This window comes from Durio zibethinus, chromosome 2, assembly GCF_047325235.1.
Source record: "Durio zibethinus cultivar Kanyao isolate XHJ-2024 chromosome 2, ASM4732523v1, whole genome shotgun sequence".
NCBI lineage: Eukaryota > Viridiplantae > Streptophyta > Magnoliopsida > Malvales > Malvaceae > Durio > Durio zibethinus.
In genome coordinates this window covers 6,525,161-6,539,805 of record NC_143163.1, presented here as the reverse complement: position 1 = coordinate 6,539,805, position 14,645 = coordinate 6,525,161, and the positions used below count along the sequence as shown (strand labels likewise).

Genomic DNA, 14,645 nt, shown 5'->3' with positions numbered 1-14,645 from the left:
CTTTATTATTTTTGTAAAATAAATCATTTATATTGTAATTATAATTTTATTCTTTCATATATGTTTTATTTTTTTCATTTTTAATGAAAGTAAATTATAAAAAAATTAAAAATTATAAAAATTTTTGTAATAATTTTTAAAGATACTAGGATCTCAGCGGGGGCAGCTGCCCCCATTGCCCCCATTGGCCCCATTGTACATCCGCCCTTGACTACAGCTGCCACGCTACTAAATTTCAGTACCTAGGAAAGAAGGAATCCAGCGCGTCCTGTTTACGCATGCTTAACCATTTACCCCTACGCACGGCAGCATATTCCAATTTCTCACACCGATCAAAGTCCTTTCCCCTAAAACCCTCCCAAAACCCGTTTAGCCCCTTCTTTTTCTTTTCTCGTTTTCCTCCTTCCTTCTCTTCATTTCCTTTCCTTTTTTCCCTTTCGCTCCGAATCCGATCATGTCAAAAACGCTGAATCTAATAAAAACTAACATTTCCAACGCCAAGGTTTGGATCGTGGCTGGAATAACACTGGCCGGAATCATAGTTCTGGTTGAGACCAGTAGAAGAAGAAGGAAGAAAGCGATGATCATCAAAAGCGGAGATTTTGGCGCTTTCTTGGAACGCTTCGAGTTAATTCCTTTCCCTCAGCCGCCACCACCCGCCGCCAAACTTCCATTATCGGGTCTTACGTTTGCCATCAAGGACATGTTCGTCATTTCACACGGTCTTTCCCACTAGTTATAATTTCTTGTAATTCTTTTTTCAATATTTTCTTTATTTATTTTAATGGTTGTAACAGATTTGATGTGAAGGGTTATGTAACGGGGTTTGGGAATACCGATTGGCAGAGAACACACGAGCCGGCTGATAAGACAGCGGTGGCGGTTACTGCTTTGTTGAAAAACGGGGCTAAATGTGTTGGCAAGACAGTTATGGACGAACTGGCTTTTGGGTAACCTTTTATTTGGTTTTTCCCTGTCTAGGAAGAAGGGTATTTGCCAAATGTGATAAAAGTTTTGTTTTTTAATTATTAGAATAACGGGAGAAAATAAGCATTATGGAACACCTACAAATCCGAATATGCCGTCAAATGTTCCCGGAGGTTCTTCAAGTGGTTCTGCCGTGGCAGTTGCAGCTGAAATTGTGGACTTTGCTCTAGGTAACTTCAGTCCTTTACATTTCTCAATAGTCATAGTCAACAACCGACAGCTTTTCCCAGTTTGTTATGCTTTTCGTTTTGTCTTTTTCATAATTAATCAATTCCTGGCCTGGAATTTCGTAGCTTGTCTTTTCCATTTCCATCCAGAAAGGGTCTTTTCACACTTTTTGCTGAATCTTGTTGATATACTGGTTGTTTTCTTCTTAGTGTTATCTGAGCATTGAAGGCTTTTCCATGACTTTGTAGGTACTGATACAATTGGCTGTGTGAGAGTTCCGGCATCATTCTGTGGTATTCTTGGGTTCCGTCCATCTCATGGAGCTGTATCTACGATTGGACTTCTTCCGAATTCACAAAGTTTGGATGCTTTTGGTATTGTAATGTGTCCTTCTTGTTCAGATTGTTAAGAGGTTTTAATTTTGCAGTGTTGCTGTTTTATTTCAATTGTTGGGATGTTTGTTGGATTTCCATGCAGGTAATGGCTGTTGATATCTTTAGCTAGTCTGAATTATAATTATGCAAATTCGCTTTGTCTTCACCTAGTTTTTTTACGAAAGTGTGGTGCAACTGAATGTTTGATCTATTAATGAAAGGATGCCACCTCCATAAACAGAGCAGGCAATTGTGCTCCTCTAGGTTTGTGGCATATATCAGTTCAGTTGTCTTATGAGAATGGCAGTTCAAATAATTAACGGGCATTTAAGATTCTAATTTCTTGCTTAGCATTAAAATTCTGGAGAGTTCACTTTACCTTCTTCAAGATTTCCTTTGTTCCTTTTGTTGATTTCGTCAAATGATGATGTTGAAGGATGGTTTGCTCGTGATCCATCTATTCTACATCGCGTTGGACACATTTTACTTCAACTAAAAGCAGTGGAACCTAGAAGGGCAAGGCGCCTTATGTTTGCTGACGATCTATTCCAGCTCTCAAAGGTTCCCAAGCAAAAGACAGTGTATGTTGTTAGAAAAGCAATCAAAAAGCTTTCTGGGTGTAAGTTGCCTGGTCCTCAATTTTTATTCATATCAGTTGCATATTTTTGATCTCAAAATCATGATTCTAGTCTACTGCTACCTCTTCTGTTACAATGGTGTGAATTTTACTTCATGATGGTGCCTACCTCTTGTTGATTGCACAGACCAGCCTCCACAGCATATCAATTTTTCTCAGTATATTGCTTCAAATTTACCCAGTCTAAAAGGTTTTCGTCAACATTCCACAAACCTGCAAAATGGAATTTCTGCTTTGAAAGCTCTTTCATCAGTGATGGTGTCATTACAAAGGTATTTGAGAATAATTTGTCCTACACATTTTCTGTTGTTGCAATCCCTAAATCTGGATATTGTCATTATTATTATTGTGCTAAATATTTGTTTCTTGGTTTTGTTCACTGACTAATTCTCCTAACATCTAGTAGTATTACTTTTCAGATATGAGTTCAAAACAAACCATGAAGAATGGGTCAAAGATGTTAAACCAAGACTAGGACCTGAGATTTCTCATCGTGTTCTTGCAGCAATCAACACTACATATGAGAATGTGAAAGTTTTGTACAAAGTCAGGACCGAGATGCAGGCTGCTATGCAAAGTCTTCTTAAGGTGGGCCAGCTTCTTCTCCTCCTGCCTCTTTTCTTTGTTCTTCCATTTGTTTGTTTCCACTCAAGGTGTTAAATTTTTTTTGTCCTTTGTTATAGTGAATTACTGTTATTGTTTTCTTATAAGAATGCCTACTATATACCAATGAAGTTGTCTCCCTGATTATTTCCAGAATACATTTTTTACTATGACAACTTGATAGATTGATCTTTGCTTGCAATTATAAATGAAACTATAGTTCTATGCTTCTTTTTTAACCAGAGAGAGGAGCAAATTGTAACTTATTAGTAATTAATACTTAAGACGGTGCTTATAGGAATCTGAAATAAACAACAAAAGTTGACATTATTGAAGGTTTGTTAATCTTATATTTTTGTTGTTTGATATGTCATTACCTTAATCTTTTTCTCAAAAAACCCATATAATGTGAAGTGAAAGCTACTAACTTCAGGTTCATTTAATTGAGAGGATTGCAGATGTTATTGGAGGTCTAATGTCCTTGAAGAAATTCATGAGAATTTTATTTTTGAATTCTTAATAAACTTTCTAGAGTACAAGAGTATATATATAGCTAAAACATCAAATCTTGCAAATCTCATGATATCCTAGAGATAATAACAAATCACCTAAAAATCCTCTAACAATAAATGGAAACTACCAAGTAGGAATTTGGTCAATGAACCAAATCCCTTTTATTTAGGAAACAACCAAAATGCTAAATGAATGAGACCTAATCAAATCTGGTTAGGAATCAGTTTTCCACACTCCCCTTTAAATTGGGTGGTAGATATCAGTCATACCCAACTTGGACTTTAAATTCTCGAAATCGCCATAATGAAGAGCCTTGGTGAGGATGTCAGCTGTCAGATGTTTTGTTAGAGTGTAGGCCAGTTTGACTGCGCCTTCTTCAATCTTTCTTTTGATGAAATGGCGATCAATCTCTACATGTTTCGTTCGATCATGATGAACAGGGTTCTTGTCAATGTTAACAGTTGCTTGATTATCACAAAACAGTTTCATTGAATTGCCAGCTGACTTCTTCAATTCCTATAGCATTCTCTCAAGCCAAATTCCTTTACAAATTCCGTGAGACATAGCCCTAAATTCAGCTTCAGCACTACTTTGAGCTACCACTGCTTGCTTCTTGCTCTTTCAGTTGACCAAGTTGCCTCACACATATGTACAATACCCTGTAGTTGACCTTCAGTTTGTCATAGAACTAGCCCAATCTGCATTTGATAAAATCTCCACATCTCTATTTAGTGTTTTTCTGAAGTGCAACCTTTTATCCGGATTTTTTTTCAAGTATTGAAGGATCTGGTATACTGCCTCCATGTGTGTCTTTGTAGGATTGTTCATAAATCTGCTCACCATACTTACAAAGATGCCAATGTCAGGTCTAGTGAACACCAAATAAATTAATTTTCCCACAAGTCTTTGGTATTTGTTTTGGTCTACAAGAGGACTTCCATCTCTGGTTCCCATCTTGACATTTGGGTCCATTGGCGTATCCATTGGTTTACACCCGAGCATCCCTATCTCTTTGAGAAGATCAAGTACATATTTTTGTTGTGAAACAGAAATACCATTTCTTGATCGAGCTACTTCCATGTCAAGAAAATATCGAAGATGTCCCAAGTCCTTTATTTCAAACTCTTTAGCTAGAAGAGTCTTCAATCCAACTCTTTCCTCTTCATAATCTCCTGTGAGGATAATATCGTCAACATAAACAATTATAATAGCAATCTTGCTATTTGGTGAATGTTTGACATACGTAGCGTGGTCAAATTGGCATTGTAAAAACCCATTCTTTTTAACCCTTAGTCAAATGATCCAACCAGGTGCGAGGAGATTGTTTGAGGCCATATAAGGATTTCTTAAGCTTACACACCTTGTCGATGTTGTCCTGGTTGTCAAACCTTGGAGGAATCTTCATGTAGACCTCTCCATTATATCACCGTTTAGAAATGCATTTTTGATATTGAGTTGGTCAAGAGGCCAATCTAGGTTTGCAGCAAGTGATAGTAACACGCAGACATAATATAGTTTTGCTATAGGAGCAAATGAGTCCTCATAATCAATCTCGTAAGACTGAGTGAATCCTTTAGCCATTAGACGAGCTTTGAATCTATTCACACTTCCGTCTGTATTGTGTTTGATAGTAAAAATCCACTTACATCCCACTAGGCTCTTTCCTCCAAGAAGATCAGTAATTTTCCATGTGCCATTCTTTTCTAGTGCTTGCATTTCTTCCATTACCACAGCCTTCCACTTTGTTTGTTCAAGTGCTTCTTGGATGGTATTTGATATATGAACATCAGTTAATAATGTAACAAGTGCTCGGTAAGTAGGAAACAACCCTTTATAGGAAACAAAGTTACTAATAGGGTGCTGAGTACATGATCTCACACCTTTTCTTGTAGTAATGGGCTGATCAAGATCACTAGGAAAACCATCAGAGATAGGTTCAGTAATTGTGTTACTTGTATGAATTTCAAAAGTCCTTGGATTTGGTTTAGAATCTTGGTTTTGTGTTGGAGATGTATAGGTCCCTATCTCTTTTTGAGATTTTAGTCTCCTTAAGTATACAATAATTTCCTTAGCATTTGTCTTTTGCACGGTTTCAGGAGGTTTTGGAGACTTAGGATGACTAGTTCACTCGGAAGAAGAAGAAGAATTATTTGAAATGGGAATTTGAATTGGTAGACAAGTAGAGGAAGGATTGGATGATGGCTTAATCTCCCAAAGTTGATATTCCCTAGAACTCTCCCCCTGAATATTGGCTTTGGGATAGAATGGCTAATTCTCAAAGAAGGTGACATCCATAGAAGTGTAAAACTTTCTGGTAGTTGGTGGATAACATCGGTAGCCTTTTTGGTTAGGTGAGTAGCCAAGAAATATACACGTGAGTGATATGGTGTCTAGTTTATTGCGTTGTTGTTGGTGTATATGAACAAAGGTAGCACATCTGAACACTTTGATTGGTATAGAGGAAATGAGTTGGACATAAGGGTAGGTTTTGAGATGTGTTTGATAGGGGGTTTGGAATTTTGTTACTCGAAAAGGCATCCTATTGATAAGAAAGGCTGCTGTCAAGATTGCGTCTCCCCAAAAATGTTTTGGGACATGAGAGGCTAGCATAATAGATCTTGCAACTTCCATAAAGTGTTTGTTCTTCCGCTCGACAACTTCGTTTTGTTGAGGAGTTTCAGTACATGAGCTCTGATGAATAATTCCTTGATCTAACAAGTAAGATCCAAGAACTGAGTGATAGTATTCTCGCCCATTATCTATTCTGAGCATCTGAATTTTTGCTTGAAATTGAGTTTGCACCATCTTGTTGAAATTTTGAAATATTGGACTAACCTCTTACTTGTCTTTCATAAGGAACAACCATGTAACTCTAGTGTGATCATCAATGAAAGTAACAAACCATCTAGAGGCTATAATATTGTTAACCCTCGATGGTCCCCAAACATCATTATGGATCATAGAAAAAGGATGAGTTGATATGTATGGTTGGCTTGGATATGAATTGCGAGTATGTTTGGAAAACTGACAAATTTCACATTGATAAGACTTGGAACCTTTATTGAATAAATCAGGGAACAATTTTTTGAGGGACAAGAAATTTATATGTCCTAAACAATAGTGCCATAATATGACTATATTTTCTTTACTCTTAGTAGAAGATGAAATCGAACAAGCACTCTTGCATGATTGTCTTTTAGATTCTTCATCTCTAAGGAGATAGAGTCCAGCACATATCCTAGCATTGCCAATTTTCTTCTTCGAATCCAAGCCCTGAAATTCCCACATGCTAGAAAAAAATTTTGTAACACAATTAAAATCTTTTGTAATTTAACTAATAGACAGAAGGTTGCAATCTAAATTAGGGACATGAAGAATAGAGTCAAGTGTTATGTCCTTTGAAATAATGACTGAACTTGTCTCGGCTACTCAGGAGAGTGACCCATCTGCTATTCAAACTGTGATGTTTTCAAAACATGGGCTATATTTATGGAACACTGATGCATCACCAGTCATGTGGTTTGATGTGCCTGAATAGCAATTCAAGATCTTGATTTTCCACTTTGCACAAGTAGAGCATTGAGAAAGTTACCTTTTTGTGCAATAGAGGCTGTGCTTACAACTGACCCAGTGTTCTGAAGAGATTGCTGAACAATTTTTTGAAGGATTTCCAACTAAACGGGCTTGATTCCAAGGGTGTTGGAGTTGTCTCGGTGGTGGCAGAATTTTCATGACTCTTTTGATTTCAAGTAGACCGTGGTTTGTAGTCGGCAAGTTTCCCATGGATTTGCTAACAATTTTCCTGTGTGTCTTGCCTTCTGATAGTGGTCACACCAAGGTCTATTACCTTTCTTCTGTTGATTTTCACTACCTCGGTAGGATTTTGGTCCTCATGCAGCAAGTGCTGAATTTTCTGTCTCGTGGATTGCATGTTGTCCCTAGCATCACTTTCCTTTTACTCTCTTCTTGGCAGACCTCAAAGAAAACTTTTCAGATGTTGGGTAATGGCTTGATGCTAAGAATTCTCCCACGAACATCATCAAGGCTCTTACTTAGACCAAGTAGAAACTTGTAAACTCAGTTCTTCTCCACTATTTTCCTGTATTGTTGGCTATTGTCAGGGCACTTGCATGCTATTTCTTTAAAAATATCTAATTGTTGCCAATAACGAGTTAAGGAATTAAAATATTCCGTGATAAAGGAGTTTCCTTCCTGCAGGTCATGTAGAGTGCTTTTGATCTTGAATATTGTAGACGTATTATCTATGTTGGAGTAGGTTTCTTTTGCAGCATCCCAAATCTCCTTGGCAATTTTGTAAATTCTCACCAATCTCGTTGGTTATATAATTGATCAACCATGACATTACCATGCTATTCTCTAACTTCCAGGTTCGGTCCTTTGGGTCATTCTCGTAGGATGAAATAGTCATTCTCGTGAGATAATCCTCCTTACCTTTTCCTCAGATAAACATCACTTATTGAGATCATTGGATGATGTTTTGTCCATTGATTTTGTAATCAGTGATAGGCAAAATAGGGGGCTCAGACGCACTTGTGCTACTGACCATAGATAGAAAGATAGAAAGAAAAAAAAAAAAAAAAAAAAAAAATATATATATATATATATATATATATATATATATATTGGTTTTGATGATTCAGGATGATCGTTTTGATACCATGAAGAAATTCGTGAGAATTTTATTTATGAATTCTTAAGAAACTTTCTAGAGTACAAGAGTATATATATAGTGAAAACATTAAATCTAACAAATCCCATGATATCCTAGATAAGAACAAATCACCTAAAAATCCTCTAACAATAAATGGAAACTACCAAGTAGGAATTTGGTCAATGAACCAAATCCCTTTTATTTATGAAACAACCAAAATATTAAATGAATGACACTTAATCAAATCAGTTTAGGAATCGGTTTTCCACAGTCTTAGACAGCTACACTTCTGAACTAAATTAGTAACTCATAGTCCTTTTTAGCTATTGCGAATCTGAGACATGCTTATAGGTTTTTGGTTCTGGAAGCACTATCATATTTCAAAGGTGAATTTAATATCAACTCAGTGTTTTTATTAACAGTATTTTCTTACGTTCCTAACTTTGTTGAATTTTGGGTTTACTTTTTTGGATCCAAAAGATTCTCAAATTTCTTATGCTTGTCTTGAAATTGTATGGTCTAGGATGATAGGATATGGCATGGAATTGGATGATCTTGCATAACCAACTTATCTTTTCTGTTTCAGGATGATGGGATATTAGTGATTCCCACAATTGCAGATCCTCCACTAAAGCTCAATTCAAAGAAAGGGTATTCCACTGAGTTTCATGATAGAGCATTTGCATTATTGAGTATCACTAGCATGTCGGGGGGATGTCAGGTGGCTTATGATGTTACCAGGCTTAAGTTTTCACTCTTGTCTGTTGTTTTGTAGCTTGGGTATCAGTCGTTTATTTGACCTCACAATCTCTTTACAGGCTTCCGTTCCATTAGGAAAGGATGGTGATTGTCCTGTTTCTGTTTCATTTGTCGCATACCATGGAGCAGATAAATTTCTTCTTGATACAGTTTTGGATATGTATGCATCTCTGCAAGACCAAGTCAGCATTGCATCCAATTCAGTGCCATTGCCTGATGTCAATGGTAACATGGATGCTTCTGAACTCTTGAAGGAAAAGGTTTGCCCACCACTAATATCTTTCAATATCTTAGTTGTTTGATTTTCCTAGCAAAATTTCTACCAAAGTGAATAATGTCATGGATTTGAAATTTGATTTATTTGTTGATGGGAGTCAGTTTGCACCTTGTCAGTTTTTAAGTCATCCAAAATGAAGTTTTAGGGTCTGTTTGGTTTGAGAAAATGATTTTGTTTTTATTTTCTAGAAAACATTTTTGTTTTCTATTTTTTATTTTCTAGAAAATGTATTTGGTGAAAAAAAAATTGTTTTCTAAAAATGCAAAATAATGAAATATATTTGATATCACTATACATTAAAAAAAAAAGAATGATTAAGGAAATAAGTAAAATATTCAATCTTCTCAACTTTATATAATAATTTCAAAAATTGTTGTAAAAGGGATTTGAGTGGAAAGGGACAAAAAATTTTAAAGAATTCAAGATGCCAAACTAAAGACAAATAAAAAGAAAAAACAAGTGGTTGTGGAAATAATTACTATTAATATCTTTTAATTTTAAATATAATATGTATTTATTAATTAATGGCTTCTAGAGGTAGATTATGAAAGACGTGAATGTAAGTAATAATAGAAGATATAAGGGTTAAAGAAGTAGATGAAAATGTTGTTTTTGATAGAAATTAAGGAACGTAAAAAGATTCAAAACTATGATCTAATATGATTTTTTTTTTTGGCTTTTCATATAACCGACCCTAAAGTAATGGGATATAAGGCTTAGTTTGATTAATGGCTTCAAAAAGTGTTCAAATATGATAGCTTGCAAAATGCAAACAAAAAAGTAATAGGCATCCCTTGTTTTCATAATTGAAAACATCTTTTTTTTTTTTTTTTCATATTTGAAATCATTTTTATTTTTGTTTTTAAAACTCGTTTTTAATTTCAATTATTAAACACGTTTTAACTTATATTTTTCATTTGCCAAGAAAATGAAAGGGGAAAATGGCTTTGTTTTCTAAAACTAAACACTAACTTAGTTTGTCCCCCTTTTTTATTTTTTTTCTGATCATAAGTTGCTTTACTAAATGGCATGTTACTTGATGAGTTTTTACATATACTTGGCAAGTAACAGTAGGAAGAATGCCATCTTGTTACTGGGGATGGATGAGTTCATGAACCTGTAAAGAAGTGATGGATAACTGCACTTTCTCTCTTTTTCACTTGCTCAAATTCTGCTTTCTTTATGTTGCAACCCTTCTAAGAACTAGCATCCAGCCTTCTAAGCGATGGATAAGGTATGTCATTTCTTTTTAAGTTCATATGTGGGCAACTTTGCTAATAAGTGTTAGCACTTGACAATTAGATCATATGGTAGTGTTTTCAAATTATCTTTAGTTTCAGTGTCCGCAGAAAGTTATCACTTGTGATAACTTAAGGTGTAACATTCATTTCTTATGATTAAGTTGCCTGAAGCAGTTACCATGCTGGTTTGGTGTGAGCTTGCACTTGAGTTTTAATTTACAGAAAGTAAAAGATAAGTGAAGTAAAAAGGTCTATCATTATAAGTTTTTCTTGACAATTTTCATTTCAGGGAAATGCTGCATTTAAGGGAATGCAATGGAATAAGGCAGTCAATTACTATAACGAAGCTATTAAGTTAAATGGGACAAATGCAACATACTATAACAACCGGGCAGCAGCTTACTTGGAACTAGGATGGTATAGTATCTCTAAGCTTTATTGCCATTATTTTCGTTGCATTTTTTTTTGTGTCCATATACTTTCGAGGGAAACTGATTTTTAAATATGCAGCTTCCAACAAGCTGAAGAGGACTGCAGTAAGGCAATATCACTTGACAAAAAGGTAATTTAAAGCATGTAATGGTAACTATGGTATTCTTTAATGAAATAGCTTTTCTTTGACAGTTGAAGTAGTGGAATCTAAACTGTGTATGCACACATGAGAAAAATGCTGCTGTACCCAGTGATGTTATTAATCAAAATAATATTTTTGTGCAGAATGTGAAGGCATATCTGAGGCGTGGGACAGCCAGAGAATCGCTACTCTGTTATAAAGAGGCTCTTGAAGGTGAGAATACTTTCATAGTGCTTATTATGCCTTACATGTGATATGAGGCTTATTATGCCTTACATGTGATATGAGACTCATTTTCACCCAGCTAACTAAAATTATTGATAAATACAACTAATTACGCATTTCAGGTTTCTAGTTGTATAAATTGCATTTTTTTTAAAGAAAATTATGTTTTGATGGCAACTATAACAGATTATGAAGCCTTTTTCTTTTTCCCCTTCTCTTTCATCATACTGATGAAATCTGATGTTTGAACTTTTAAAACTTTGGGAGAAAGGTGGGACAGTTAATACTTGTCCTCTGTCATTTTGGTTGTGTTCATACTGGTTTTCTTATCTGATGTGGGGTTTGGGAACATTAATCCAAACATACACAGGCGCTCATGACCCAAACTCCATTGTCCATATGGTATGCTCCTCTTAAGCAGTTTCTTGTTTTGGCATTTGCAGATTTCAAGCACGCTCTGGTTCTAGAGCCACAAAATAAAGTTGCTAACCTCGCAGAGAAAAGACTTAGAAAAGTGGTTAGTTGATACTCCCCACCACTCCTTCCATCTTGTCTAACAAATTTGAAAAACGTTGATAGAAGATATGCTCAATCCTCATGCAACGTCAGCCCTTTGGATAAAGGGGAAAATGAAAGTAAAAGGTTAGAAATTTGTTGTTTAGAGGTGCTGCCAGTTGCAATTTTTTTTTTTTTTTCGCCTTAAAAATTTTCATTTTGGCATATTCTTTTAATCGATATATGTTTGCTCTGCAACCTGTCATGCTGTGAGACATTGGTATATTTTCTGCTTGTTAATGTAATGTGTAATAAAATATCATTGGGTACGTGGAATAAAAAATTAAAAAATTACGGTATCTCCAAAGTCCCAACACATGAAAGGATCATCAATTGATCCAGAGTAAGGGTAGTGCTAGGATTGGTCAAGACCTTAAATTAATGGTCTAACACGGCATGGCACGTGGTATGATCATGAAGGATTTAAAATTTAAATTTAAAAACTTTAAAAAAATACATGTAGATAATATAAAAAATTGATGTATATAAAATTTAAAATTTAATGATAAAATAAATTTAATTTAAAATATTTTATTTCCATTATTATTAAACAATTCTTATCAACATTTATTTTTAAATGGCTAACCGATTAAAATAAATTAAGAGTTAAATCAAGAGTAATAGTATTTTAAATTAAGAGTGATTTGTTCTTGATAATTAGAATAGTCAAGTATAATATATATTCAATATGTGTGAGAGAAAGAAAAAGAGATTTTGAAATTAATGTAATAAGGATAATAAAATTAATTTGATTTGATGTACTAAAATTAATTTTAATTGAGTTGATTCTTTATTAATCATTTAAAAATCAATATTATATATATATATATATATATAGCTTAAACGGTGCAGCCAATAAATCATATTTTTTTAAAAAATTGGAAGGTAAATTTTTTAATAAACATAATCCAAGAGTTAAATATTTGTAATTGAAGAAAAATTATAAAATTATTTTATTTATTAATAATGGTAATCGAAGTTTTAATATTTTTCATATGAATTTAATGAGAGTGATTTAAGGTAAATAATAAAAATAAATAAATGTAATCAATTTAGTTTCATGAATTTTTTTAAATTAAAAATATATCAAATAAAATAAAATACATTTATTAGAAGAAAAATGATTTTTTTTAAGACAGTCAAATAAAATATAAATCATTCATTTTGACATTTTCCTTTTTTTTCTATAGATTTTGTCTTTTATATATTTAAATAAAATAATAAAATTAATTTAAATTTAAATTATTATTGAAAAATTAAAATTTAATTTTATATGTTGTCTTTCTAATATTATAGTATTATATTAAATGAAGAATTTTCTACCATGTGAGAAAATAATTTAAATTACTTCCAATTAATTAATTCATATAAAAACATATTTTAAAAAACTTATCGTTTGTCAATTATTTGATATTTGAATAAAAACTTATAATATTTGTAAACTATACAACCATTTAAACAATTAATATATTTAATTTATTAATTTCATTACTTTATTTAGACAATTTTCACCAACTATTAAATTAGTATCACCTAATATTAATTTGATTTTTATATTATGCAATCTTTTATATTTATATTTAAGTATTAAATATAATCTAAAAATAACCAACAATTGCATATATTATTCGTAGAATATTGAATTTTTAATTTTAGTTATCAAAGTTTTAATTTTGATAACCTCAAATACTTAAAAAAAAAAAAGTAAAAATGTCTATTAAAGCACATGTACATACAAGTAGGCAAAAGTGTTCAATAAACAAGTATTAGCTTTCTAATAAAATTTTTGAAATTGATTATTTAATGGTTATTAACATATATAAATATGTTGATTGTAATCAAATAATTAGGTTTTTGTTAGCTTTTTAGGTGAGATAATGATGCAAGAAAGAGTGAGTTGGATTTTTTCAAATTCTTCCCAAAAATAATTTTAATACAATTGAATATGGAATTAAAACAAATATTAAAATATGATTCTAATAACAACAAATTGATAATCTTAAAGCAAATATAAGCAATAACAATGAATGCAAAATAAAGAGATAGGGATAAAAAAAAATTAAACATAAGGATTTATAGAGGTTTGGTCTTTTTCAAGGCCTTATGTCTTCTCTCTTGGTTGTTCACATCAAGATTTCAATTCATTAAATTTGAATTGAGAATACAATCTATTTTTTTCTTTTTAAGGCTTAAGATAGAAATTTTTACCTTTATACAATCAAGAGGATACCTCACCTCTTACTTATAAGATAGCTCAAATGATTTTTGCAAACCAAAATACCTTTCAAGGTTGAGTATTTGCTTAATAAAGTACAAAAAAAATGGTTAATGAAACACAACAATATTTTGGATATAAGAAATACAAAAGATATTGAATTTAAGCTTTAAAACTATTGATTTCTTTAAAAGAATGAAAATATTGAATTAGGGGATCGATTAGTTCTTGAATTTCACTCAAATTTTGATCATTACAGCTGAGGAGATCGATCAGGTACCTTAGGGGATCAATCGGGTCAAGTTGGGTTTTGGATTCTAGATGAATAGTGCCATTAGTTGTCTCCTATTTTACACTTTACTCATTAATTTGATCATATCTTAAGTTATACAACTCCAAATAAAAAAAATGTTTAAAGATTTAGAAACTAGATTTCAAGGGCTTTCTATCCCTATAAAATTCATTACCTAATTCATTATATATGAATTATAGTGAATTTACAAAACTACCCATTGTACAGTTTTTAGACAATTGCATAATATCTAGTAAAAATTCAAAATCTTTTCTTAAAAATTTTGGATTTTGATTTTGTTTAATCCATTGGAAAATAGACTCAAAGAGCTTTCTAACCATATAAAATTTAATTATTAAAACTTTGTGAATTAATAAAAAAAAAAAACAAGTTCAACGTAGGAAAACTTTGTTCTTATAAAATAATTTTTTTAAGTTTTTCTATTTCTTAAAACCAATATTATCAAAATTGTATTGAGCCCAAGATAAATATAGTCAGTTTAAAAGTAACTATTGGACTTTCATTTAAGCTCAAATAAATAATCTTTAAAGAT

The 14,645-nt window shown here is 32.7% G+C and overlaps 1 protein-coding gene across 2 annotated transcripts; it reads left to right on the top strand.

Annotated features, from left to right (window-relative positions):
* Nucleotides 1-245: 245 nt before the first annotated feature.
* On the top strand, nt 246-11,884 carry LOC111309097 (outer envelope protein 64, mitochondrial-like). Of its 2 annotated transcripts, XM_022907947.2 has the most exons (13): nt 246-705; nt 798-950; nt 1,033-1,157; nt 1,404-1,529; nt 1,966-2,148; nt 2,294-2,438; nt 2,586-2,754; nt 8,541-8,675; nt 8,773-8,973; nt 10,521-10,648; nt 10,742-10,793; nt 10,949-11,018; nt 11,474-11,884. In XM_022907947.2, the coding sequence occupies exons 1-13, from the start codon at nt 455-457 to the stop codon at nt 11,554-11,556; spliced, it is 1,821 nt and encodes a 606-aa protein (XP_022763682.2). In that variant the 5' UTR covers nt 246-454; the 3' UTR covers nt 11,557-11,884. The 2 variants fall into 2 exon arrangements, with proteins under 2 accessions (XP_022763682.2, XP_022763683.2); XM_022907948.2 differs by lacking the exon at nt 1,966-2,148.
* The last annotated feature ends 2,761 nt before the right edge of the window (nt 11,885-14,645 follow it).